We start from the raw sequence: 27672 nt of genomic DNA, 5'->3' as shown, positions 1-27672 counted from the left end.
TCTCCTAGCCTTTTTGACCGGTTTATTAACTTTCGTGACCATAGTAGCAATAATGACATCATGATGGCTAATCTCCGTTCCTATACTGGCACTGCCTGCGTACCCTGTCTTCTTACAACCGTTTTCCGTGTGAGGCGAGCAAAAAGTAGAACAAGAGACAGTGTGGGATGCAATTAAATCCTATCTCGCTGTAGCGTCTGCTGAAGACACAATGCTTAGCTTGTTGCCTGTAGCATGTGAACATGAGCAATGGCCAATGGGCCACTGCTCATGTTCACATTAAGATATACGACTCCTGGTAACTGCTGAAATCGACTGTAGTGGTAATTCGTAAGGCGTACAGGAGATCGCCAGTGAACTGTTTGGGCAGGAGGTATCCAGCGGTAAACAAGGACGAAACGGAAAGCTGGAAAGTCGAATAAGAGATTCCATACAATTGTGTAGGCTTACGTGGCCAGTCTTAGATAATATGTAAGTATTATTGCTATGGTTCCGCGATATAATGCAAAAGAACCATCAGTGGCGGAAACCATCATTGACGTCACAGCTACAGTGGCCTGATTTTTTGTTTAATAGTGGATTTTGTTGTCTAGCGCCCATTATATTTCTTTATGAATCCACTACCGAGCATGAAATTGTATCACAATTTTAAAATCGTCGCTATTATAGGCCTCCTATGGTGATAGAAGTGGAAAACTTTACTGTACGCCACAAATCTGTGCGGGCCATTTCACGTCCTTTCCGTTTTCTTCGACGAATCCGTTTTTGGTTTATAATGAAGCAGCTAACTACAGAAGGCTGACATTGTTTTTATGAATGTAAGCAGCTCAAAACTAGTCATAAATTAAACTCAAATAGTCTATTAAATGTTAACAAAAGCTCGTACCTTCATGGCGGCTGCGTGATTTAAAAAGATAACTTCGAACGTAATATTGCGTCAGTCGGTCCCTTGTGCGTTCATCAGTGTGCAAGCAACGCGCTACTGGAATCGACGTTGTTATTGAGTATTCCGCCATCTGGGAAGTACGTTCTGTCATTCGTCTCCTGCAAGCTGGAGGAGCCAACGCCGCCGAGATGCATCGTCGATTGTTTTGTGTGTGCGGAAATGGGGTTACAAGCAGAGCTGTTGATAAAATGTCGAGATATCGATATTCCCCCAAACAGTATCGGTATATGGGTCGGCGATATTTTCTTCACATAAATCGATATATTGATACCAAAAAGTCAGTAACGAAAGCCGATATTTTTCTTATGTATTATTTTGTTTTCACAATTTTCAGTAAATATTTGAAGTTGTTCTTTTGAAACTGTGGTATACCATACTTATGCTTTCACTGTCTGAAGGAGTCTTCCTAATTTTTGAGCTTTAGTCAAGTCTATCATTTTCTTTCACTAGGAGAAGCAAGTATATGTGGCACAAAAGAAGAAGTCCCATTGCACTGTTTCGAATGTGAAGAAAAAGCACACAATTGCTTTAAAAATCATGAGCATTTTTCAACAGCAGTTGCTGAAAATGATGAACAAAAGTCTAAATCACAAGATTGCGTTTACGATGGGCGGAGACGAATAAGGGAAAATGCTGACGTAATCGACGCTCGGTGCTACCAACAAAAACTGCAACATTTAACTGCACCATGCAATTTTGACACTACAGCTGGTAGTTCGCTAGCTGTTTCTGAAATAAAAGACAGATAAGTCGACATGAAGTGTTCCGGACAAATTCTATACGTGATTGAACCGAACAACACGCCCATCGTACACCGTTTGTTGAGCCATTGACATACAAGTGCCATTGTTAGCACAGTGGTCATCGCTAAGCGGGAACGTGCATTGTTTTTTTTTTTCAATTATTTCTCTAAGGGGTTCAAATGGTTAAAATGGCTCTGACCACTATGGGACTTTACTTCTGAGGTCATCAGTCCCTTAGAACGTCGAACTACTTAAACCTATCTAACCTAAGGACATCACACACATTCATGCCCAAGGCAGGATTCGAACCTGCGACCGTAGCGATCGCGCGGGTCCAGACTGTAGCCCCCCTAACCGCTCGACCAACCCTGCCGGCTCTCTAAGAGGAGGGGGATAGCCAGGTTGCTAGATAGTTGATTTAAGGAATATCTAATAATAAATCATTACTTGAATATACAGCTCTAAAACCGGCAGTATATTTTCAATGTGCAGCCGATATTTTTATAGGACGGTATTTCCATGCTTTTCCCTTAGATATATCGTTGTATCGGTACTTCGTTTAGATATGTCGACGGACCATATTGATATTTCTCAAATATCGATGTATCGTATATGCGATATTTCTAAAACATCAAGAGTCCTAGTTGTGAGTAATGACTGCTCGAGGGAGTGGTGCAAAAATTCAAGGTGGCTGACACAGATGTCCATTATAAACGTAGTTACGGACGACATACAGGTGTGTCCGATAAACTAGTGCAACATATTGACAAAATTTTGCGTGCGAGACTTCCGTCCCCGCCAAGCGGCTTTCATCCCTTGCACAAGATGAGGGCCTGGCTAGCTACTCAGTATTTCACAACCGCAGATGAGCTCAAGGAGGCTTTCAACAACTGAAACAATAGGCGGCATCATTCCTCGATGGAAGGACAAAGACGATAAGGCAACAGTGCAACAGATGTTTGAATTTGGGTGGAGAATATGCTGAGAAGTAATGTCAGCATGTCTGAACAGACTGTATACAGAGCGAATCAGCTGGCACTACCTATAGGTTTTTACGCAAGGGGCAATACCTTCCAAAACACGTGCGCCTGATTTTCATATTCTCCTACTCGCTACGCGCAAATTGTAAGTCCAACAAGAAAATGAATAGGATCTCTTTGTAGGAAATTTAATTTTGTTAAATTTTATACTGGGACACGTTTTCGCTAGAGGCCGTAGTTTTCGAATTATTCAAGGAAATGACATTCAAACCCATTTTTCTTGAATAACTAAAAAATTTTGATCTCCAGTGGAAACGTATCCTTTACAGAATTTAGCTCCAATAAAGTTCCTACGGAAATGTCTTGTGGATTTTGTCTGTAGACCTAATACTTCACGCATAGCAAGAGAGAGAATGTGAAAATCGCACATGCTTTCGAAAGCATTTTGGGTTGCGTAAAACCTATAGGTAGCGGTACCTGAGTCACCCAGTATAAAAAAAACCATGTTTTTTATTTTTTAAGTAGCCAATCAGAGGAAGTTTTTTTTATGACTAGCCCTACTACATATGATGAACCAAGAAGCGCCAACTCGGACACCACAGAGTGATTATTTGCATTCTAATGGCTATTTTACACGACGGCACTTAGTTGAGCAGCTCGTTGCGTGAAGCGAGTTGCGCGCGGATGGTTTCGTGTATGACTGTAAGCAAAGCGTCACCACTGTACATTTCAGTTTCGTCGTTTTGTGAGTACCGTTGTCGTGTAGTTCTGGTAGCTGTACGAGTTGTGACGGAGTTAATGATTATTTGCATGAAATTACAGCTTAAGAAAAGAAATGCGAAACGCGTTTGCTTTCGTGACTGGATAAACAAAAGATGTCAGCTCGGTCGTTCAGCGACCTTACTGAAAGCAATTGGTGTGGAAGACCCTACAAGGTCTTTTGATCGTCTTAGAACGATACCCAGAGCAGTGCACGTTTCTTATAATAGTCAATAACGTAATAATGAAGTAAGATACTGTAATGCGTGAAGCATTGACGCCACAACTGGATCTACAAATCGCTTTACGTGCAATAGAGTCTACAACTCTCGACCTGCTAGAGGATGTAGTTTCAGTTGGTGATAACGCTTTTCCATTAACATCATACCTGGTATTTAACCAAGCCTTTATCATGGCGTGTTACACTATGTGTATTGTGTATTGCGTATTGAACCGGGGATCTGGAAACGACGGAGAAGCCTCATCCCACCGTAGCCCTCAGTGGTTCACAGCCCCACAACAGGCCACAGCAGTCCACCTGCTCCACTGCCGACTGCCGCCCCACACCGAACCCAGGGTTATTGTGCGGTTCGGCCCCCAGTGGACCCCCTTCTCTCCACCCCCACCCCCCCCACCCCCCCACCCCCCTCCATACCAGACGAATGTAACCCCAAATGTTTGCGTGGTAGAGTAATTATACTGTACGCGTACGTGGAGACAGTGTTTGCGCCGACATAGTGTAACTTAGGTGGAATAAGGGGAACCAGCACGCATTCGCCGAGGCAGATGGAAAACCGCCTTAAAAACCATCCACAGGCTGGCCGGCACACCGGACCTTGACACTAATCCGCCAGAAGGATTCTTGCCGGGGACCGGCACACCTTCCTGCACGGGAGGCAGAATATTACACCGAGCGGCTAGCTGGGCGAGCAAGGAATAGTTTTATATACAGGGTGTTTCAAAAATGACCGGTATATTTGAAACGGCAATAAAAACTAAACGAGCAGCGACAGAAATGCACCGTTTGTTGCAATATGCTTGGGACAACAGTACATTTTCAGACAGACAAACTTTCGAAATTACAGTAGTTATAATTTTCAACAACAGATGGCGCTGCGGTCTGGGAAACTCTATAGTACGATATTTTCCACATATCCATCATGCGTAGCAATAATGTGGCGTAGTCTCTGAATGAAATTACCCGAAATCTTTGACAACGTGTCTGGCGGAATGGCTTCACATGCAGATGAGATGTACTGCTTCAGTTGTTCAATTGTTTCTGGATTCTGGCGGTACACCTGGTATTTCAAGTGTCCCCACAGAAAGAAGTCACAGGGGTTCATGTCTGGCGAATAGGGAGGCCAATCCACGCCACCTCCTGTATGTTTCGGATAGCCCAAAGCAATCACACGATCATCGAAATATTCATTCAGGAAATTAAAGACGTCGGCCGTGCGATGTGGCCGGGCACCATCTTGCATAAACCACGAGGTGTTCGCAGTGTCGTCTAAGGCAGTTTGTACCGCCACAAATTCACGAAGAATGTCCAGATAGCGTGATGCAGTAACCGTTTCGGATCTGAAAAATGGGCCAATGATTCCTTTGGAAGAAATGGCGGCCCAGACCAGTACTTTTTGAGGATGCAGGGACGATGGGACTGCAACATGGGGCTTTTCGGTTCCCCATATGCGCCAGTTCTGTTTATTGACGAAGCCGTCCAGGTAAAAATAAGCTTCGTCAGTAAACCAAATGCTGCCCACATGCATATCGCCGTCATCAATCCTGTGCACTATATCGTTAGCGAATGTGTCTCGTGCAGCAATGGTAGCGGCGCTGAGGGGTTGCCGCGTTTGAATTTTGTATGGATAGAGGTGTAAACTCTGGCGCATGAGACGATACGTGGACGTTGGCGTCATTTGGACCGCAGCTGCAACACGGCGAACGGAAACCCGAGACCATTGTTGGATCACCTGCTGCAATAGCTGCGCGTTGCCCTCTGTGGTTGCCGTACGCGGTCGCCCTACCTTTCCAGCACGTTCATCCGTCACGTTCCCAGTCCGTTGAAATTTTTCAAACAGATCCTTTATTGTATCGCTTTTCGGTCCTTTGGTTACATTAAACCTCCGTTGAAAACTTCGTCTTGTTGCAACAACACTGTGTTCTAGGCGGTGGAATTCCAACACCAGAAAAATCCTCTGTTCTAAGGAATAAACCATGTTGTGTACAGCACACTTGCACGTTGTGAACAGCACACGCTTACAGCAGAAAGACGACGTACAGAATGGCGCACCCACAGACTGCGTTGTCTTCTATATCTTTCACATCACTTGCAGCGCCATCTGTTGTTGAAAATTGTAACTACTGTAATTTCGAAAGTTTGTCCGCCTGAAAATGTACTGTTGTCCCAAGCATATTGCAACAAACGGTGTATTTCTATCGCTGCTCGTTTAGTTTTTATTGCCGTTTCAAATATACCGGTCATTTTTGAAACACCCTGTATATATCACAATGAGTCGTCTGATATACATCACAATGACATTCCGTATGATTCTAATACCAACATTTTTCCAGTAATTGCTCGGGAAGCAGCGCGTCAGACCGTGCGGCTAGCTTGGCTCGGTGATCCTCCTCATTAGTTATCCATACCATCAACGGTAACGCTTCCCTAGCCCCATACCTTCCGTCATTCTGTATCGCTCACACAACATAGTGTGGAGAGCTATATCCAACCAATCTTTGGATCGAAGACTACAACAGGCGGGAAGAAGTTTGTGTTTCGGCGACCTCACCTGAGCAGGTGACCATCCCTGCGGCGCGACGTCTGCCACGGAGAGTCCTCGTAGCGGTACGCCTTGCGGATGAGTGGCGCACACGAGCAGCTCAGCTTGTTCCCCATGGCGGCGTCGGCAGACTGCGGTTGTCACCAGGGCTGCATCACCTGTCACACACACACACACACCGCTCCGTCACTCCCTGCTACCTCTCACTGCCACCACCAGTCACAACACTAGACACCTCCAGGTTCATAAGTCGTGGCAAAAACATGTTGCCGCTCACAACAACACTTGCTACATCTAGACCTACACACAAACACACACATGTCCGAGGGAGGACTCCGCGCAATTTCAGGATATTTTTGTTCATGCTATAGAGAGTTATTATTTCACTCTACAGAAAACATCAGTCGAATGTGGCTACTTCAACGCGCAGAGTGGCCGAGCGGGTAGAGGCACCATGTCACGGATTGCGCGTCCCCTGCCGCCGGAGTCGTTCCTCGGACATGTTTGTGTGTGTGTGTGTTTTGTTCTTAGGATAAGTTAGTTTAAGTAGTGTGTAAACGGGACCGATGACCTCAGCAGTTTGGTCCCTTTGGAATTCACACATATTTGTACTTTTTTGTGGTGACTTAAGTATTAATTTTATAAGTGTTTATACAAGGAGAAGAATGTTGAAAGATCTCATAAATTCATGCAATCTGTTGCAGACCGTATTCTTTCCAACCAGAGTCCAGGGAAATAGTAGTACGTCTGTAGACAAGGTTCTTGTTGATTTTTCAATACTAGAGTGGCGTTCCGTTAGTAAAAGGGTAAATTATCTCTCAGACCATGATGCAGAAATTTTAACACAAAAAGAAGTTCGTGGCCATGCGCGCTCGCGCGCACACACAAACACAAACACACACACACACACACACACACACACACACACACACACACATGTTAAATATAATTACAGAAAATTTAGAAATTTTAATGTAGTGGTAATGGAAACTTTTTTAAATGTCCTTAAAGAAAAAGTGTGACAGGATGTTTATATCCTTCCTCACCACATCTCTCAGGCGCTTTGAAAGCTGCTTTCCATTGGACACGTTTAAGACACGGCAGTAGCACTAACAGACAACCTGAGTGCTGACTACTGAGATAAACATATAATGTAAAACAAAATCTTTATTATATCAAACCTTTAGAAATAGTCATAACTGAGCTGCAGTAGTCCATTATAAACAGTACTGTAAGGTGCATAAAACTCTGATTAAGAAGGCAAAAAACACGTGATCTCCAAATAAAATAAATTGAACCAATATGGCCAGTCGTCAAGGAAACATCTCGCCACCAGCACAAGGCTGAAGGTATAAGCGTAGTAAGTATATTTTTCTTACTATGTATCTAACAATCACTTTCTGAATGTAGCCGGTGTATTCAACAAAACAATTAATTTCTACAGGGAATCTTATAAGTCTCTTGGAAAATGGCTTTTCAAGACTGCTATCTCAAAACGTCTCCTTCATTTTCACAAGGATGTGAGTGAGTCAATAGTTAAATTACGAAGACTAAGAACTCTAAGCTATATGATAGCTAATCTCACAGGATACAGAAGGTCCGTGCTGCTTCTGTTAGTCTTGTACTTAGCCACGTGATGTACGCTATCTTTTGCCACATGAAGATACAACGGAATGTCATTTTTGCAGCGTCACATTCGCGGTGTGGCATGTTTCTCCTTAGTGTTCTTGTACGCTGCTAGGAAGGAAGTCTCTGAACTACCGAGAGACTTACCCTCCAGTTGAGGCGATGACGAGACGAAGGCAAGAAAACTGTTGAAATTTTCTGTGACGTCAGAACTTCTGCCCAATTTAATTTTACAACGGTTTTGACGTGTTTTTGGGTAGTTTTCCCATCCTATTATTTCCGTGATCAACCAGCCATCTTGTCATCCACTTTTTTTAACAGTTCGGGCTGTTGTTAATGAGCATTGCTTTTCGTTTTAACAAAAGCGAATAGTCATACACCGGTACGGCGATACTGAGACCACGCTCTTTAGCGCACAATAATTTTAAATCCAATCGTCCACCAGTGTTAATGAATCGATACATGTAAACATTCACTCAAGCATGTTGAATAAACATGTAACCTCACACTTGGACTTCAACCTCACGTAATTTAGTACGAGAACAGTAGAAGGAGAAGCAACTTAGCGCAACATCTTTTGCGACGAACCTCCGCGAAACCGACCGCCGGCGGCACGGCACGTCCGAGTGCCATTAGCGTGAGGAGCGGCGAGGTTCGCCCCCTGGCTAACAGATGGCTCTGGTCACTCGCGGCGCTGCGCTGCGAACACGCCCACCGCTCCGCCAGGTTGATTTAAGTGCACTCCCGGCAATTGCGGCAAAGTGCGCGCTAAAAGAGCCGGCGGGCACGCCGTGTTCGCTGAGGTGAGCCAGTAATCTGCCGCTTTCATCCGTCACCGTGTCCGCTCAAATAACGCTGCCCCGGCTGCCGCGGTCTGTAATGTAACGTCACGTTTATAACGTCAATGTGACGGAACGAACCGTACACCAGGTTACATCGAAGCAGGCAGACGACGCTTCATAAACAGAGTTACTCGGTTTGCTTAACTGTCTCGAATAACCACCTAGAGAGCTGATACACGTTTTGCTACGAAATACTCACGTTGATGAAACCAAAATCTCGATAAGGGAAGAGCAATTACTGGAAGGATCGTTGTGACACTTGCGTAATGTTCCAATATATAGGTTATTTAGACGGAATTATTCAGAATGATCTACTGCAGCGTATCGCGAGACCAAACAGCTGCTGCTGGAACCTTCATTTCAATGCGAAAAGCGTTAAATAGCAGAATACATAGGTACAAATTTGTAAATAACAGAACATTAGTGTTACGTCTTATGCTGAGTATACTGTCTTTATATGCACCATGACAAGGAAAAACACTTTAGCAAAACTAAAAAATAAAAAAAAATAATTATATCCTTCTCATGGTAGACTTAAATGCCCAAGTGGGCAAGAGATTCATAACGATATAGTTGGTGCAAAGAGTGATAATACACTGAATAACAATGGAATGAAGCTAACAGAGTTTGCCGCACACAATGGATTACGAATAACAGACAGCGCGATATCGTAAACGGATATTGGGCAGCTAAAGGTGTTGTTGTTGTGGTCTTCAGTTCTGAGACTGGTTTGATGCAGCTCTCCATGCTACTCTATCCTCATCTCCCAGTACCTACTGCAATCTACAACCTTCTGAATCTGCTAAGTGTATACATCTCTTGGTCTCCCTCTACGATTTTTACCCTCCACGCTGCCCTCCAATATTAAACTGGTGATCCCTAGATGCCTCAGAACATGTCCTACCAACCGATCCCTTCTTCCAGTCAAGTTGTTCCACAAACATTTCTTCTCCTCAATCCTATTCAATACCTCCTTATTAGCTATGTGATCTACCCATCTAACCTACAGCATTCTTCTGTAGCACCACATTTCGAAAGCTTCTATTCTCTTCTTGTCTAAACTATTTATCGTCCATGTTTCACTTCCATACGTGGCTACACTCCATACAAATACTTTCAGAAACGACTTCCTGACACTCAAATCTACGAGGGATGTTAACAAATTTCTCTTCTCCAGAAACGCTTTCCTTGCCATTTACAGTCTGTACTTTATATCCTCTCTACTTCGACCATCATCAGTTATTTTGCTACCCAAATAGCAAAACTCCTTTACTACTTTAAGCGTCTCATTCAGCTAAAGGTACGGCTTCAATAATTCACGGTATTCTTGCAAATAAAAAGTGATGGGTAAGAATAAAAGACACAAGAGTTCACAGAAGCTTGGTTGTATCATCAGATCGCTTTTTACTGAAAAGTGCCCTTTTTTTAAAGAAAAGGGGGGGGGAGGGGGGAAGGAACCTCGCATAAACGCCCCGGCGCATGTGAGAACTTATTAGGTTGCACCTACTCCAAAAACATACTACCAAAGCATTGTGCCACAAGAGACTAAATGAGAAATGTCAGATGAAACCGCTGAGCAACAACATAAATAAATAATGGAATACTATTAAAGAAATTATAGCTCACACAGCCGCTGAAACATTAGGAATGAGAAAAAACAAAGGGATTAACGATTCGGAATGACCATATTAGCAAGTTCATAAAAGACAAAAAGGAGGCATATCTAAAACCCTTGTCGTTATATAACGATGTGAATTACAGGCAGTATTATAGATTCGCTTTAGTAAAGAAAGCAATACGAACAATTAAAGGGGAAAGTTGACATGTGAGTGGAATATGGAAGACAAAACAAAACATACAAAATTATGAAGCAATTGAATAAACAAAATATCTGAAAAGGAATGGTTAAAATACTTCATACGCTGTGAACTGATTGTGAAGAAGAACCAGAAATAAATACCAACACAAGCGACCCTGTAGATTTGAAAACAATGGAAGGGCCACAAAATGTGTACAAAGAAACAAAAAACAAAAACTGGCCTGACACTGATAACATAAATATGGAGCTAATTAATTATGCAACGGATCAGATAAAGCATAAACTCTAAATTTTATGAATGTTTTCTGACTGAGTAGACACGCGCCAGACGAATGGAATGAAACTTTCGCATGCCCCAATTACAAGAAAGGCGAAAAATCACAATATGCAAATTACCGAGAAACAAATCTACCAAATTCCTGCTACAAACTGGATGCTAAGATTATAAACAAGAGATTAACACCGACAGTGAAAGCACGTGTGTCAGAGGTACAACATGGTTTCAGAAAAGTTTCGTGTCTGTATTTTCACTCTGGCACAAGTAACAAAGAAAAAGAAAGAAAAAGAGTTTGGGTCGCAACCTAAATACGTTTTTATCGACTAATAAAAGGCGTTTGACATGTGTATCACTTTAAGGAATTGGGGGTTACAGCACATCTGATTAAGGAAATTCACTCATTATACAAAAAAAAAAAAAAAAAAAAAGAAATAACGATCCGTACTGTGACGAATTGGATAGATTCTGGTGATATCAGTCAAGGAGCCAGTCAAGGCTGCCCAGTATCGTCCACTCTATTTATTTATTATTTACGCTGACGATATTATCCGTAAATCATTGATTTTATTAAATGACACATTAAGAAGTGATAATTTTAATTTTATGATCATGCAATTTGCTGATGATTATATTATATTAGGAGAATACAAAGAAAAGTTTCTAATTTCAGTAGATATATTGAGTCAAATTGCTGCTAAATACAGAATGAGAATATCGACAGACACAAAAAAAGTGATGGTAATTCAGGGACTGGAACCAATAAGAGAGTTTAAATATTTAGGATGGAATTTTAAATTTTCCAGTTCAGATGATGTATAGCTAGAATTGACCAGATTCAGATATTCGCGTGGAACTATACAGCGCACATTAAAACATAACGTACGGGAAAAAACATTAATTAAGCTCTACAAAAAAACAGCATTACCATTGCTGCTGTAAGGTAGCGAACGTTGGCCTCTAACACCTGATGTGTAGTGGGATATTCACTGATGGACAATAAAATAAATACCGATATTAGGCAAGAACGAAATATTGAACCCATTACAAATGTAACTGAAACATACCAACTGAACTGGAACGACCATGTCCACATATGTCTAGTGATAGAATAACTAAAGCGGCAATACAATTTAACCCGACAGGCAAAAGGAACGCTGGACGTGCGTTAGAGAGATGGTGAGAAGAATTCTGAGCGGAACATGCCAAAAGGCCTAATGCGTGACGAGGACGACGATGGTGATGGTGGTGAGTAAGACTGAAAGGTGGTTATTTCAGAGATGATATGTGGCTAATTGCAACACTCATTTCCACTGAAAAATAAGTAATGAGCAAGAGAAGAGATACAAATATCACGTGATTAATTTTTTTTTACTATTAAATGCCATCTGGGTAGAAGCTCTTACATCAAGCTAAATTTACTTTAACAAATGGTGAAGATAATATATTGAATCATAAATTACCAAATTACATAGCATTAGATTTTATAAGTCACAGCACACGTGTTCTCTCTTTCTCTCTCTCTCTCTCTCTCTCTCTCTCCCGGACCCCGAAAATATTTCATACGCGTTAAGGTAGGCAACCAAACGTACATTATCCGCTTCGGGTACCTAAAAACGCATTCGCGGTCAGCGTTATTATCCTTGACATCATCTCACGCTTATTTCTTTTCATTCATGGAACTAACCGTCTTAATATCTGTATCTACATCTAGACATGTAATCCGCAAGCCACGATATGGCTCATGGTGGAGAGAACCTTTTGCCACAGAGACACATTCCTGTTCCTGTTTCACTCACAAAAGAGACCGGGCAAACACAAATGTTTATATAGGTATGGGCCTTAATTTCTCTTTTTCTGGCTTTGCGATCCTTACGTGAGATGTACTTGTACGTCGGTGGCAACAGAATCGTTCTGCCGTCTGTCTCAGTTGCCGGTTCTCTAAATGTTTTCAATAGCGTTCGCAGAAGGTACTTCTTATATCTTTCAAAGATTCCCATTTTACAAAATTGTTAAGGCTTTCGTGGCCACTTGTTGACAAACTGCCTATTGGCTTCTGTCTCGGGTTCTTCGGCCGACGTTCATCTAATGATTTTTCTGACGTTTCGCCAGCACGAGTGGCTGGCATTGTCAAAGCTTCACCCTCCATTGCCAGTGGTGAACTGGAGGCGAGCTCGCGGCCGCAGACTATATGTACCTGGCGCGCCAACGTCCGAGGGCTTCTCCGCGGTCATTTCCGTGCGGTTCTCCTCTTGCTACCTGCGACGGTCGTTCGCTGCAGTACGGGAAGCCAGGATCCGTTTACCTTAAGGCTTTCCTCTTTCTTGTTGAAACTGTTCGCGTGTTTTTGGATTTCTACAGCTTCTCTGAACAAGCGCGTGTGATAGTGCTTCTCTACAGCCAGAAGTTCCGTGTCGGCGAATTTTATAACGTGGTCCGTCTCATTCAGTGCGTGTTCTGCCACGGCCGATTTCTCCACCTGCCCCAACCTGCAATGTCGCTTATGCTCCTTGATCCTGGTGTTAATGGATCGTCCAGTCATCCCGACATAAACTTTTCCGCATGTGCATGGTATGCGGTATATTCCCGACATTGCAAGTGGGTCTCTTTTCTCCTTCGCCGATCTAAGACACTCTTTGATCTTCCTTGTCGGTTTGAAAATCGTCTTTACGCCATGTTTGCGCAATATACGGCCGATTCTGTCCGTCATCATCAGAAAAACAGCCACACAGTGCTGCTCACCCCGTGCGGCACATCACTTATGTATATAGAGAGTAAGGGCGATCGTGTCGCACATCCCTGGGGCACTCCCGACGATATCCTTTTCTCTGATGAACTCTTTCCCTCCAGGACAGCATATTGGAGTCTTTTATTTAAGAAGGCTTCGAGACGCACGGTGTCTAATGGCTTCAGGAAATCTAGGAATTTTGAATCTGCCTATTGCCCTTCATCGATGCTTCGCAGATTGTCGTACGAGCGAATGGAAAGCTGAGTTTCGCATGAGCGATGGTTGTTGAAACCGCACTGATTTGTGGATTGAAGCTTTTGTGATTAAAGCAAATTTATTGTACTGTAACTTAGAATACTCTTAAGTATTTGGCATCAGACCGACATTAGCGATATAGGTCTGTAGTTCTGTGGGTCTGCCCTTATACACCGTAGTCACCTGCGCTTCTTATTAATTCTTTGGATTTATGCTGGGGCAAAGACTCTTGATAAATATAAGCTAAGTAATGGGCAGAGTCGAAATGGGATTCCATCCGGTGATTTGTTTTGAACTCTGTATTTCTTCTCAGTTTTTATTCTGTGTCCTCCATACGAGAGCGTATACGATGGTCAAACGATTTGTTAAATGCAGAAATTAAAATTTCAGCATTTCTTTTGCTGTCCTCTATGACCACACCAGACTGCTAGACGAATCACTCAATACAAGCTTTCGACCTGCTCAGCGATTTTACATAGTACCGGAATTTTCTCGTGGTTTTGGCAGGATTTTCGCTAACATATGAAGTTGTAAGTTGTACGCTTGCGCATCGATACATTTATAGACGCACGAATTTCTACTAGCTTTCCCCGTTGACATTTCTGCGTTCTTTTTTGACTCGAGATGCTGCATTGTCTATTTTCACCGCATTTTCTGATGTTTTTTATTAAACCACAGTGGGTCTATTCCATTCTTAATCCACTTACAAGGCACAAATGAGACAAACAGGAGTGCCATTTTTACTCAAAGACAACAATTACACTGAAGTCACTGAGATGTCATGATTGTCTCTATACATTACAAAGGCAGCTCATGATCCTTAACAGGGTGTGTGGTAACCATGGACGGTAAAGGAAGCTTGGCAACGTGCTTTCATGCGGACCACAAGTTTGTTAAGGGGTCTTTCTGCTCCATTTGTCCACAACTGGCGCGTGATCGTTGGTGCGTATGGACGTGTTAACATACGTCTCCCACCGCATCCCATACGTGCTCGATGGGATTTAAATCGGAGGAATGGACAGGCCAGTCAATTCCACGAATATACTCTCGTTCCAAGAACTCCTCCATCCACATCATTCGATGTGATCACGCACTGGCATTCATAAAAATTACGCCAGGGCCGAATGTAAAAAAAAATGGCTCTGAGCACTATGGGACTCAACTGCTGTGGTCATAAGTCCCCTAGAACTTAGAACTACTTAAACCTAACTAACCTAAGGACAGCACACAACACCCAGCCATCACGAGGCAGAGAAAATCCCTGACCCCGCCGGGAATCGAACCCGGGAACCCGGGCGTGGGGGGCCGAATGTACCCCTGAAAATACGCATATGTGTAAGGAATACACTGTTACAGTAATATATATTGATAAGTGTATTTCGTTGAAAGATTTGGAGGTCTGTACGCTCCTGCAACATTATGCCTCCCACAGCATAAGATCTGGACCACCAAAATTTCATGTTCAACAATGCTGGTCATATCGTAATACGCCGAAGCGTGGGAACACGTACTGCACGCATAGCCCCACATTATCAGTTTGGTGGTCCAGGTGTTAAGCTGTTGGGCGGCATAATTCTGCATGAGCGGCAAATGTTTGAACATGGTACAAACACTGTTCAACGTTAGTGTGACACTGAACTCCTCCATGTCTATCTTTTCACGAGCGCATTCGGCACGAACTATTTTTGTAGATGACAACGCGCAACCGCATCGAACAGTGCAGCTAGAGGAGCTCTCGGAATGAGGATATATTGGGCGAAAGGACGGCTCTACCCGTTACACTGACTGCAGTCCCATCAAGCACGTGTGGGGCGTGTTGGAAAACGTCTTCTTGCACCAATTGTAAATAGGCTGTTTAGGTTTTTGTGTTGGTAACGCCACGTAGCGCCCTGTATGAAAATAACTGACTGTGCTGTGGGCAGTATGTGGCTGACTGGCATTGTTGGAATAGTCACTATTGTAGTGTTGGGCAGTTGGATGTGAGCAGCGCGTAGCGTTGTGCAGTTGGAGGTGAGCCGCCAGCAGTGGTGGATGTGGGGAGAAAGATGGCAGAGTTTTGAGGGCGGAAGATCTGGACGTGTGTCCGTCAGAAAAAGGAAATTAATAAGACTGGATGTCATGAACTCATATATATTATGACTTCTGAACACTATTAAGGTGCCGGCCGTTGTGGCCGTGCGGTTCTAGGCGCGTCAGTCTGGAACCGCGTGACCGCTACGGTCGCAGGTTCGAATCCTGCCTCGGGCATGGATGTGTGTGATGTCCTTAGGTTAGGTAGGTTTAAGTAGTTCTAAGTTCTAGGGGACTGATGACCACAGATGTTGAGTCACATAGTGCTCAGAGCCATTTGAACCATTTGCACTATTAAGGCAAATAAATTGTTTGTTCTCTATCAAAATCTCTTATTTGCCAACTATGCCTATCAGAAGTTAGTGCTTTCAGCAGTTAGAATCTTTCATTTAGCTGGCAGTATTGGCGCTCGCTGTATTCCAGTAGTTCGAGTAACGAAGATTTTTGTGAGGTAAGTGATTCATGAAAGGTATAGGTTATCGTCAGTCAGGGCCATTCTTTTGTTGGGATTATTGAAAGTCAGACTGCGTTGCGCTAAAAATATTGTGTGTCAGTTTAGTGATGATCAGAATAAGAAAAGAGAGAAATGTCTGAGTACGTTCAGTTTTGCTCAGCTGTTTGAAAATCAAATGATGTAAGAGGTTTTCCAGCACTGTCATTTATAAATTTTTTCTAATGGGACGTTACACAACAAGCATCCAGCATTTGTCAACCGCGCTAATGGCGGAAGAACTCCTTACCAACCTTGAATTCAGCACGGGAGCACATTACACTGTATGCACTGCCTTATGTGATCACACACCTTGTTACGTACCATACCCTGCCTTTTGTAATGTCTATGGGTCCATATGAATCGTCATGATTTTAGTTTAGATATTGTCTTTGACTTCGTCTCATTGCGTATCTCTTTCACTTACCTTCTGTGCTATAATGTAGCAGATGTTTCTACATACGGTCCAAGTTTCATTGCAGTGAGACACCACGAGAAAGTTTATTTCATCCTTATGTTTTGGGCACTACTGCATAAACACGTAACACATACATATACTGATTCATTCTTGCTTCACATTCCCTCATTCTTATCTGCAGAATTTTCATTCATAAAAAGTACACTCTCTTAATACCCCAACTGATGGAAAAAATCACAACACCAAGTTCGTTGGCGTGTTTCTACATCTTAAAGATGAAGTTGATTCGGAGTAGTTTCCGTCGTATCTGTAAGAATTTAGTATGTATGCATCGAATATTCTGATTCTCGATACTATAAGTGGACTACTTCCACGATATCGTATCTTTGGTGCTGAAGTTGTCTTAGCAATGATGTTTGAACCACTAGTTTTAACTTCATACTAGTCACTACATGCCTTCCGCATGGAACACGCTCATCTCACCACCGACTACTAGTGTTAGCCACTTATGATCGCTATACACAAGTATGGTGTGTTACTTATAAAATGTTGTCTACTTAGACGTCCTACACGTCATAATAACGAAGCACGACCGTTTCTGCGTCCGCTTACCGCGTGTTATTGTTACATCATTTTTAATGTGGCTTAGCTTCCTTTGTAGATTCAACGTCAACTTTCTTAATGATACTTGACTGTTTCCCCCACGTGTAGAGATTCTGCTGTTTAATACTGATTATAACATAGTAGTTCACGTGTTTATATCCGCTTATACCTAGTATAGAGTTCAATATGTTGTCATTTCAATGAGTAACTTGCCCTCCTTAGACAGATTTTATACTTGGTACATTATCAACTTCCGTTACTATAGTCAGTTTGTCTTAATCAGTACACTGGACTTATAGTCAAAATAATTGTGCTTCCAACTTTCATGCTCGTTTCTTGTAAATCAGTGGACAGCCGATATGCTTTAACTACCAATTCTATACAACTGGATTAATAAGATAAGTAAAATGAATAAATCTGCATGTTGTAGTAGTGATTAGTCTAGAAGACTATTTGCCCATAGTAAAGAGAGATTAAATGCATCACTGATCGTAATTAACTCGAATTGACACTCGACGAGATCACATACTTAATACACGAGATACACATCAAGTATTTTACTGAGTGGCTGTGTTTGTGTGCATTTATTAGAGGAATAACAAATAAGTTGCACATATAACCGTTTATTTTGACCGTGTAAACTTACTGGAATTGATTATTTTAGACCTTGGTCATAGCCTTCGATGAGACACCGACATAGAAATTATTTCAGTAACGTTAACTTATACTTTTATTGGAATGAACAGTTTTTTTTTAAATTGATTAGTTTGTATTTTACACTATTGACTACCTTGTATCCACTGGGTTTCATACTATTTTTTCGGTTCCTTATCATTTCTTTCGTGGTGTTAGGAACGAAGTTGTCTAAGTAAATTACGCCACTGTTACCTTAGTATGACGATAGTACAGAATTTTGCTAACGTAACTCTAGTCTACCTTGCCCACCGTTCACTAGTAATAAAGACTAATGACCTCAGAAGTTGAGTCCCATAGTGCTCAGAGCCATTTGAACTACTAGTAAACAATGAAGTTTACCTAACATATGTCTGATTGGCAATGCGTATGTTCTCCTTTTTATAGTTCATTATTTTTTAAAAAAAATAATAGTAATTTACAATGTTCCACGCCTATATTATTATCCATTAGAATAACGGCTTGTCGCTTAAACTGTTATATACTCCAATTTTTTATTGCCTGATATTAACCTATAATAAAACGATTGTGCATATACAGTTTCATTCGTATTTAGTGATACCACGTAAATGGCTATTGTCCAAAGTGATGGCACTTTAACGGAAATGACCAAAAATGTAATTAGTTTCATTAAAATTATCCATTATGTAATATGGTTATAATAGAATTGTTTTGGATTATAACTGATAAATTACTGTTGTTGCATTGGTTGTTTATGTATGGTTTGCTGTATTTAGGGCCTGAAGATGATGTTGTAACAACATCGAAACTGGTTGCCAATAAAACCAACACCTTAATTCAGCTGGAGAAATTACGTCATTTTTAACATATCTTGAAGATGAAGCCTAGTCACATTTCGTCCCAATCGCATAAGAGTGGCGTTAGTAGCGCCACTGTGAGGATGTCAACGAGGTTTCATTTAAATACACTCTGTAACGGCCGTGAGCGTCAGGCACCTTTAAGATTGACGTCGTGAATTAATGTTAGTCAAGGATGCCTCTCAGGCGACAGTGACGTCCCTATCAACATCTCACTAACTTTGAACCAGGTCATGTAATACGGCTACGAGAACCTGGATGTTCCTTCTGCGGTATTGCTGAAAGACTTGGCAGGAATGCATCCACTGTACATTACTGTTGACAGCGGTGGTTACGAGAAGTACGGTCGCAAGAAGACCGGGCTACGGACGGCCACGTGGCTCTACCGAGAGGGACGATCGTCGTGTTCAGCGCATGGCTCTGGCGTATCGTGTTGCACCTGCAGCAGCAGTATAAGCAGCAGTTGCCACCACAGTGACACAACGAAATGTTACAAAACGGTTACTTCAAGGACAGCTCAGACCCAGACGCCCTGCAGCATGCATTCCACTGACCTACGAGGTGCATTCAAGTTCTAAGGCCACAGATTTTTTTTCTAATGAACTACTCACCCGAAATCGATGAAACTGGCGTTACTTCTCGACGTAATCGCCCTGCAGACGTATACATTTTTCACAACGCTGACGCCATGATACCATGGCAGCGGCGAAGGCTTCTTTAGGAGTCTGTTTTGACCACTGGAAAATCGCTGAGGCAATAGCAGTACGGCTGGTGAATGTGCGGCCACGGAGAGTGTCTTTCATTGTTGGAAAAAGCCAAGTCACTAGGAGCCAGGTCAGGTGAGTAGGGAGCATGAGGAATCACTTCAAAGTTGTCATCACGAAGAAACTGTTGCGTAACGTTAGCTCGATGTGCGGGTGCGTTGTCTTGGTGAAACAGCACACGCGCAGCCCTTCCCGGACGTTTTTGTTGCAGTGCAGGAAGGAATTTGTTCTTCAAAACATTTTCGTAGGATGCACCTGTTACCGTAGTGCCCTTTGGAACGCAATGGGTAAGGATTACGCCCTCGCTGTCCCAGAACATGGACACCATCATTTTTTCAGCACTGGCGGTTACCCGAAATTTTTTTGGTGGCGGTGAATCTGTGTGCTTCCATTGAGCTGACTGGCGCTTTGTTAATGCATTGAAAAATGGCATCCACGTCTCATCCATTGTCACAACCGACGAAAAGAAAGTCCCATTCATGCTGTCGTTGCACGTCAACATTGCTTGGCAACATGCCACATGGGCAGCCATGTGGTCGTCCGTCAGCATTCGTGGCACCCACCTGGATGACACTTTTCGCATTTTCAGGTCGTCATGCAGTATTGTGTGCACAGAACCCACACAAATGCCAACTCTGGAGGCGATGTGTTCAACAGTCATTCGGCGATCCCCCAAAACAATCCTCTCCACTTTCTCGATCATGTCGTCAGACCGGCTTGTGCGAGTCCGAGGTTGTTTCGGTTTGTTGTCACACGATGTTCTGTCTTCATTAAACTGTCGCACCCAGGAACGCACTTTCGACACATCCATAACTCCATCACCACATGTCTCCTTCAACTGTCGATCAATTTCAATTGGTTTCACACCACGCAAATTCAGAAAACGAATGATTGCACGCTGTTCAAGTAAGGAAAACGTTGCCATTTTAAGTATTTAAAACAGTTCTCATTCTCGCCGCTGGCGGTAAAATTCCATCTGCCGTATGGTGCTGCCATCTCTGGGACGTATTGACTATGAACGCGGCCTCATTTTAAAACAATGCGCATGTTTCTATCTCTTTCTAGTCCAGAGAAAAAAAATCGGAGGCCTTATAACTTGAATGCACCTCGTAAAACCGTGACAATACGCGACTTCTGCGGTGCTCATTAGAGGGCAGGGCTGAGGTCTGACGTGTTTTCTGATGGAAGCTGGTTGTACCTCTGCTGCAACCAACCTCTCTGCGTGCCACACATAAGGGAGCCACACCAAGAGTTATCGTTTTAGGTGTTATTTCGTATGACAGCAAGAGCACTTTCTCGCATTCGGGAGGACGACGGTACAAACCAGCGTTCGGCCATCTTGATTCAGTATTTGTGTGATTTCCTAAAATCGGTTCAGGCTTATGCAAGGATGGTTACTTTGAAAGGGGACGGCCGCTTTTATTCCGAATCTTTCCCTAATCCGAGCTTGTGCTCCGTCTCTAATGACCTCGTTGTCGACGGGACGTTAACGACTAATCTCCTTCTCCTACTCCTCCTCGAATGAGGATCGATAAAGTTCTCTTATATTCATTAAAGTAGTAAAGGAGTTTTGCTATTTGGGGAGCAAAATAACTGATGATGGTCGAAGTAGAGAGGATATAAAATGTAGACTGGCAATGGCAAGGAAAGCGTTTCTGAAGAAGAAAAATTTGTTGACATCGAGTATATATTTAAATTTCTTAAAGTATTTGTATGGAGTGTAGCCATGTATGGAAGTGAAACGTGGACGATAAATAGTTTGGACAAGAAGAGAATAGAAGCTTTCGAAATGTGGCGCTACAGAAGAATGCTGAAGATTAGATGGGTAGATCACATAACTAATGAGGAGGTATTGAATAGAATTGGGGAGAAGAGGAGTTTGTGGCACAACTTGGCAAAAAGAAGGGACCAGTTGGTAGGACATGTTCTGAGGCATCAAGGCATCTCAAATTTAGTATTGGAGGGCAGCGTGGAGGGTCAAAATCGTAGAGGGAGACCAAGAGATGAATACACTAAGCAGAAGGAGGTAGGCTGCAGTAGGTACTGGGAGATGAAGAAGCTTGCACAGGATAGAGTAGCATGGAGAGCTGCATCAAACCAGTCTCAGGACTGAAGACCACAATAACATATTCATTTTACATGATTGGTGTTTGAACAGTCTCTGATGACTTATTACTCCACAAAAAAATTTGTTGACGACAGATAGGAATGTTCAGTTTCTATATTTTGCTATTGTGTTCTCGAGAATGCGATTCCTTGCTTCCCAAGTTCCTTGCGTTATTCCTCTCCTGCGTTACTGAACTTTTTATATGACATGTGGTTCATGTTGCATAGTGAAAGGCTCAGTTGAGGCAATAAGGATCGTTTAGTAAGCTCCCAAAACTGTGATAAGTTCTCTTTTTTGTATTATCTTCTGGTCACAAATGGTGTCATATCAGGGTTCATTAGATATAACTTATACAATGCCCGCTTACGTTAACATGACCTTAAAGCTTCCTCTTCCTACCTGCGCCCTCCTGATAGCTGTTACGGGATGTTTGTTTTAACGCTGTACACGCAAATGACGGTATATCCGAGGGAGCATAAAACATGAGTCATCTGAATAGGTCACCTGTCGCCGCTCACTGGAAGTTCAGTTGCTTTACTGGCGTACAAATTCCAGTGTTTGTCGCTGTGAAAAGCAGTCGCGTGGGTGCATGAACTGGAGGCCTGCTGCTCAGGCCAGTTCGCAGCAACGTTCGCTGAACGCTCGTTAAGGACCTACAGTTGTTAGCCCCTTGCTTCATTGGGCGGTCAGTTGCTCTACAGTTGCTCGTTTGTTCGCCCGTACATGTGTACGCAGCTGTCGTTCACCTCTTGTCTTCTATGGCCGGTGGTGCACGACAGTTGTCTCGGCGTCGGTTTTGGATAGCGCCATTTTGACACCATTGGGGCATGCGAACAAAAAAATGGCTCAAATGGCTCTGAGCTCTATGGGACTTAACTTCTGAGGTCATCAGTCCCCTAGAACTTAGAACTACTTAAACCTAACTAACCTAAGGACATCACACACATCCATGCCCGAGGCAGGATTCGAACCTGCGACCGTAGCGGTCTCGCGGTTCCAGACTGAAGCGCCCAGAACCGCTCGGCCACTCCGGCCGGCGCATGCGAACAGTTTACGATATTAGCCATTCCCGATATGTTTCCACTCTTGACCCGAAAGCCAATGATCGTGCCCTTTTGGACGTCACGTAAATCACTTCGTTTCTGCATAGCGATAGATGTTTCCTGCGGCCCCCCGACTCACATTGTGTACCATCCACTGTTTGTGCTGCCACCTACCGGTTCTGAGTAATTATTGCACGCTGACGTCGAACTTAGGCGATGGTCACATTAATGTAACTGGACTGTGTGTATATATATGGATACCTTAACATATGCTTAAACTGTTGTGCAGTTCCTCTTTCTTGTGATATTTCTATGTGGAAGTTACAAGCTGTTAGCAGTATGTGTCAGACAACGTGAGCCGAAAAGAATAAACCAAAACATTGTGACGGGACATGTAAATAGTTCATTGCACAGCTGATTTTACAGTATGTCTTGAAATATAAAGCAAATACACAGACGCGGTGGCAGTGGGGTAATGAGCACAAAACTGAGGTACTAATTTATACTACAGGCCACGGAGACTAGTTTTGAATTATTTTACACTATCCTAAACGTTAAAATTAAACTTTATTCTCTCCCCCCCGCCACCCCCCCCCTCCCGCGCTCCACAACATATTACAGTATTTGTAATGGAGCGTGTGATTAGCAGTTATTTGGTGATTACCATTGCAGTGTAAGGCAACACTCAAAAGATAGGCAATTAATAATGTTTACAGATCCGTTTTAGGTGATTTTCTTGGCTCAAATATTGTTCCCAGTAATATACAGCGTCAACCAAGATAATCTGCAACTACATATGACCTTCATCATTCTCCAAAGACTTTCTTTTAAGGAGATTTGAGAACCTTTCGTTAAATTTATACAGTTATCTTTAGGACAGCCCAGCCTGTTTGGATACTGAAGATCGTACTTCACTATTTGGTGGGTGTTCTTACTGGTTATGGTATCAATGCAAGACAGCCCAACATATGAGATACACCTAGGCCAGAAACAGCTAATGGTGCACCACATCGCCGGCCGGGGTGGCCGACCGGTTCTAGGCGGCGCTACATTCTGGAACCGCGCGACCGCTACGGTCGCAGGTTCGAATCCTGCCTCGGGCATGGATGTGTGTGAAGTCCTTTGGGTTAGTTAGGTTTAAGTAGTTCTAAGTTCTAGGGGACTGATGACCTCAGAAGTTAAGTCCCATAGTGCTCAGAGCCATTTTAACCATTTGCACCACATCCCGTTTGAGCATCCCAAACGTCGAGACTGAATTACTGCTAACTGGACGCTGTGGCCACCAGCACCAGCAAGGCTACACTTCGAAATTCCCAGATGCACATTGTGTTTCAGTTCTATTTTCACGTCGGATGTCCTCCAGCCGTGGAGAGCAAATTACAATTCATCAGCACCACTATTCGCCCTACAGCTGCAATGCAGTATGCGTGTGTCATGCGAGTTTTATTTGTAGGATCGGCAGCAGGACGGATACTCCGCCCCCGTGTATTCTGTTTGATTTGCAAACAACAACACCAGCTGTAAACACAAACTCCTGTGGCCGCTACAGATCGAACATGGTACACCGCTGAATACCAGCACAATCACATGTTATCATCCACTGTTTCACTCGTAGAGACATACTGGAACTGGAACAGACGAGGTCAATGAAGAAAAACGTGAAACTGAGAAGATAACTCCCAATAAAAAATAAAAAAAAATAAGTAGAAGTCCTAACTTTAGGGAAATACTGATATCTGCTTTACAACAGGGCTCAAATTCGGTGACTACTTGCAAGCTTCATATAATCTTATGCAGCTATCTATAGCCCCGTTGTAATCCGGTCGACTTCTAACCCGTTTCACTACAGCTGAATACAACCTGCGCTGACAGATCAGGATTTCTGTTGGAGTCTGGTGTCACAGCCTGAAAGGTGGCGTCTCACAAATAATGCTGGTTGACATGCAAGACAAGACCGAATATCGTATGACTGTTGGGTGCTCTGCAGTCTTTCTCAGACGGTTTTGAGGGAACTATTCATTAAAAGTTTTATAATCTCACGTCCTTTAGCGTCATTTCTCAGCTTCTTGATGAAGTTCCCACCATTTTGTTAATGGTCATAGTTATTGGTTACTGTGATATTGCGAAATTAAATAACACAGTGCACAAAATTCGAATAGTTTGCAGGGAAAAACAGTAGTCAGTATGAGTTTTCATTTGGTGCATGTTAGATCATACATTTCTGTGTATGAAATATAGCCAAGATGTTGAATAATTCTTTACATTTGCGAGAAGGTCTGTATGTATCTTCAGTTCAGCCCGCCCGGTTGGCCGTGTGCTCCACAGCACGAATCCGCCCGGCGGATTTGTGTCGAGGTCCGGTGAGCCGGCCAGTCTGTGGATGGTTTTTAGGCGGTTTTCCATCTGCCTCGGCGAATGCGGGCTGGTTCCCCTTATTCCGCCTCAGCTACACCATGTCGGCGATTGCTGCGCAAACAAGTTCTCTACGTACACCACCATTACTCTACCACGCAAACAAAGGGGTTACACTCGTCTGGTGTGAGACGTTTCCTGGGGGTCCATTGGGGGCCGAACCGCACAATAATCCTGGGTTCGGTGTGGGGCGGCGGAGGGGTGAAGTGGACTACGGTAGTTGTCGTGGGGTTGCGGACTACTGCGGCTGCGGTGGGGACGGAGCCTCTCCGTCGTTTCTAGGTCCCCGGTTAACATAACATAATATAACATCACATCTTCAGTTCATTTTCTCGAGATTAAAGCGTTCTGTGAGGCAATACGTTTGTGGCTGGTAGGCAGATGATATCCTATGTGTGATGTCACAGCATGAAATTACCTCTGATATGAGCTTCATCACTCGAAACAGTTTTCGTGATAACATACTGAGTGCAGCAGTCGATGCCGACTATTATCCATCGATGTCCGTTTCTCGATTTTGGTAACTTACCCATGAGGTCGATTCCAGTTCAGTGGAATGGCGTTGCTAGAGTGAAGATGGATACCACATGCCCCAGATGTAACAGCGGTATGTGCGTCCATGGACGGCATTCTTGTCAATGGCTCACATAATGTGTAATGGATCGGTAGGGACCAGCATCTGATTCTATCTATAATCTTCAAAAAGTCCAGGTGCCCTAGATGTTAGAGCGTCGTGAAAATAATTCATGTCATTGGCCGCAGATGTGCTGAGACGACGAGTAGCCACCATAGTTCATTGTCTTCAATGCTCTGCTTGCTGATTGGAATTATACTTCGGACGGTTCCTCCCTGTTACAGGTTTCTGTGGTTTTCAAAAGTACTGGATTTCTTCATCTGTTCAGCAACGATGTCGTTTAATCAAGCGATGACTGAGATTTTATTCACTTCACTGTGTTCCTCCAAAGGACTCCCTGAAATGTAGTCAGCGTTGGCTAGCAGAAAGTCTTAGCTATGTATAGCGTGCTGTCCAGCACACTGAAGCCAGTTATTAAGCAAAAGCATCTGCCTCGATCAGAAGCTTAAACACACAGCACGGGTATGTAGCGGTAACCAGAACGCATGACTGCATAAGCAGTATCTAATACTTCTGAAATTCCCGATGCTCCATATATCTTTGCCGTCGATGGGCGATGACACAACCGCGGCAAAGGCTATCTACATCGTCGGTTTAGCCCCTGCGTCACGAACGGCGGCGACTACACCACATGACAACCGACCATGCTAATCAGCCTCCGGAAAACCACGAAAATTGCCCGTTCACTCGCCGCAGAGCAGGTGGATGAATTCATTTCTGTTCAGTCAATCACCTCCAGCAAATCATTGCTAAGGCACCGTTTTCTCAGTGCCACTGCGCTGCATTGTAACCACTGCCTCGCTTCGCTCCGTTATACTTTTCTGAATTCGTCATCTTGTTCTGCAGTGCTGCCGCAGAACGTGTCAGCATTGCTCGACTACAGCTGACGGATTCGGGCCATTTCCTCTGGATATTAATTGAATATAAAAACAGCTACAGGCTGGAAATTTGTAGCTTATTTATCATGCGTTTTGTCTGGCTAGATCTTCCTCAGGTAATCTGGAAGTACACTACCGGCCATTAAAATTGCTACACCAAGAACAAACGCATAGGATAAACGGGTATTCATTGGACAAATATATTATACTAGAACTGACATGTGATTACATTTCCACGCAATTTGGGTGCATAGATTCTAAGAAATCAGTACCCAAAACAACCACCTCTGGCCGTAATAACGGCCTTGATACGCCTGGGCATTGAGTCAAACAGAGCTTGGATGGCGTGTACAGGTATAGCTCCCCATGCAGCTTCAACACGATACCACAGTTCATCAAGAGTAGTGACTGGCGTATTTAGACGAGTAGTTGCTCGGTCACCATTGACCAGACGTTTTCAATTGGTGAGAGATACAGAGAATGTGCTGGCCAGGACAGCAGGGAACATTTTCTGTATCCAGAAAGGCCCGTACAGGACCTGCAACATGCGGTCGTGCATTATCCTGCTGAAATGTAGGGTTTCGCAGGGATCGAATGAAGGGTAGAGTCACGGGTCGTAACATATCTGAAATGTAACGTCCACTGTTCATAGTGCCGTCAGTTTGAAGAAGAGGTGACCGAGACGTGTAACCAATAGCACCCCATACAATCACGCCGAGTGATACGCCAGTATGGCGATGACAAATACACGCTTGCAATGTGCGTTCACCGCGATATCGCCAAACACGGATGCTACCATCATGATGCTGTAACCAGAACCCGAATTCATCCGAAAAAATGACGTTTTGCTATTCGTGTACCCAGGTTCGTCGTTGAGTACACCAGGCGCTCCTGTCTGTGATGCAGCGTCAAGGATAACCACAGCCATGGTCTCCGAGCTGATAGTCCATGCTGCTTCAAACGTCGTCTAACTGTTCGTGCAGATGGTTG

General features: G+C 43.4%; 1 protein-coding gene across 1 annotated transcript in view; it reads right to left on the bottom strand.

The window, feature by feature from the left end:
• The window catches only part of LOC126204281 (protein still life, isoform SIF type 1-like), a 534865-nt gene extending 528502 nt beyond the window's left edge, over positions 1 to 6363 (bottom strand). The window contains exon 1 of the mRNA XM_049938668.1: positions 6218 to 6363. Within this exon, the coding sequence (XP_049794625.1) occupies positions 6218 to 6324 (107 nt within the window). The 5' untranslated portion in view covers positions 6325 to 6363. The remainder of the gene's footprint in view (positions 1 to 6217) is intronic.
• Positions 6364 to 27672: the final 21309 nt, after the last annotated feature.

This window comes from Schistocerca nitens, chromosome 9 (assembly GCF_023898315.1).
Source record: "Schistocerca nitens isolate TAMUIC-IGC-003100 chromosome 9, iqSchNite1.1, whole genome shotgun sequence".
Taxonomy (NCBI): Eukaryota; Metazoa; Arthropoda; class Insecta; order Orthoptera; family Acrididae; genus Schistocerca; species Schistocerca nitens.
This window is presented reverse-complemented; position numbering and strand designations above follow the sequence as displayed.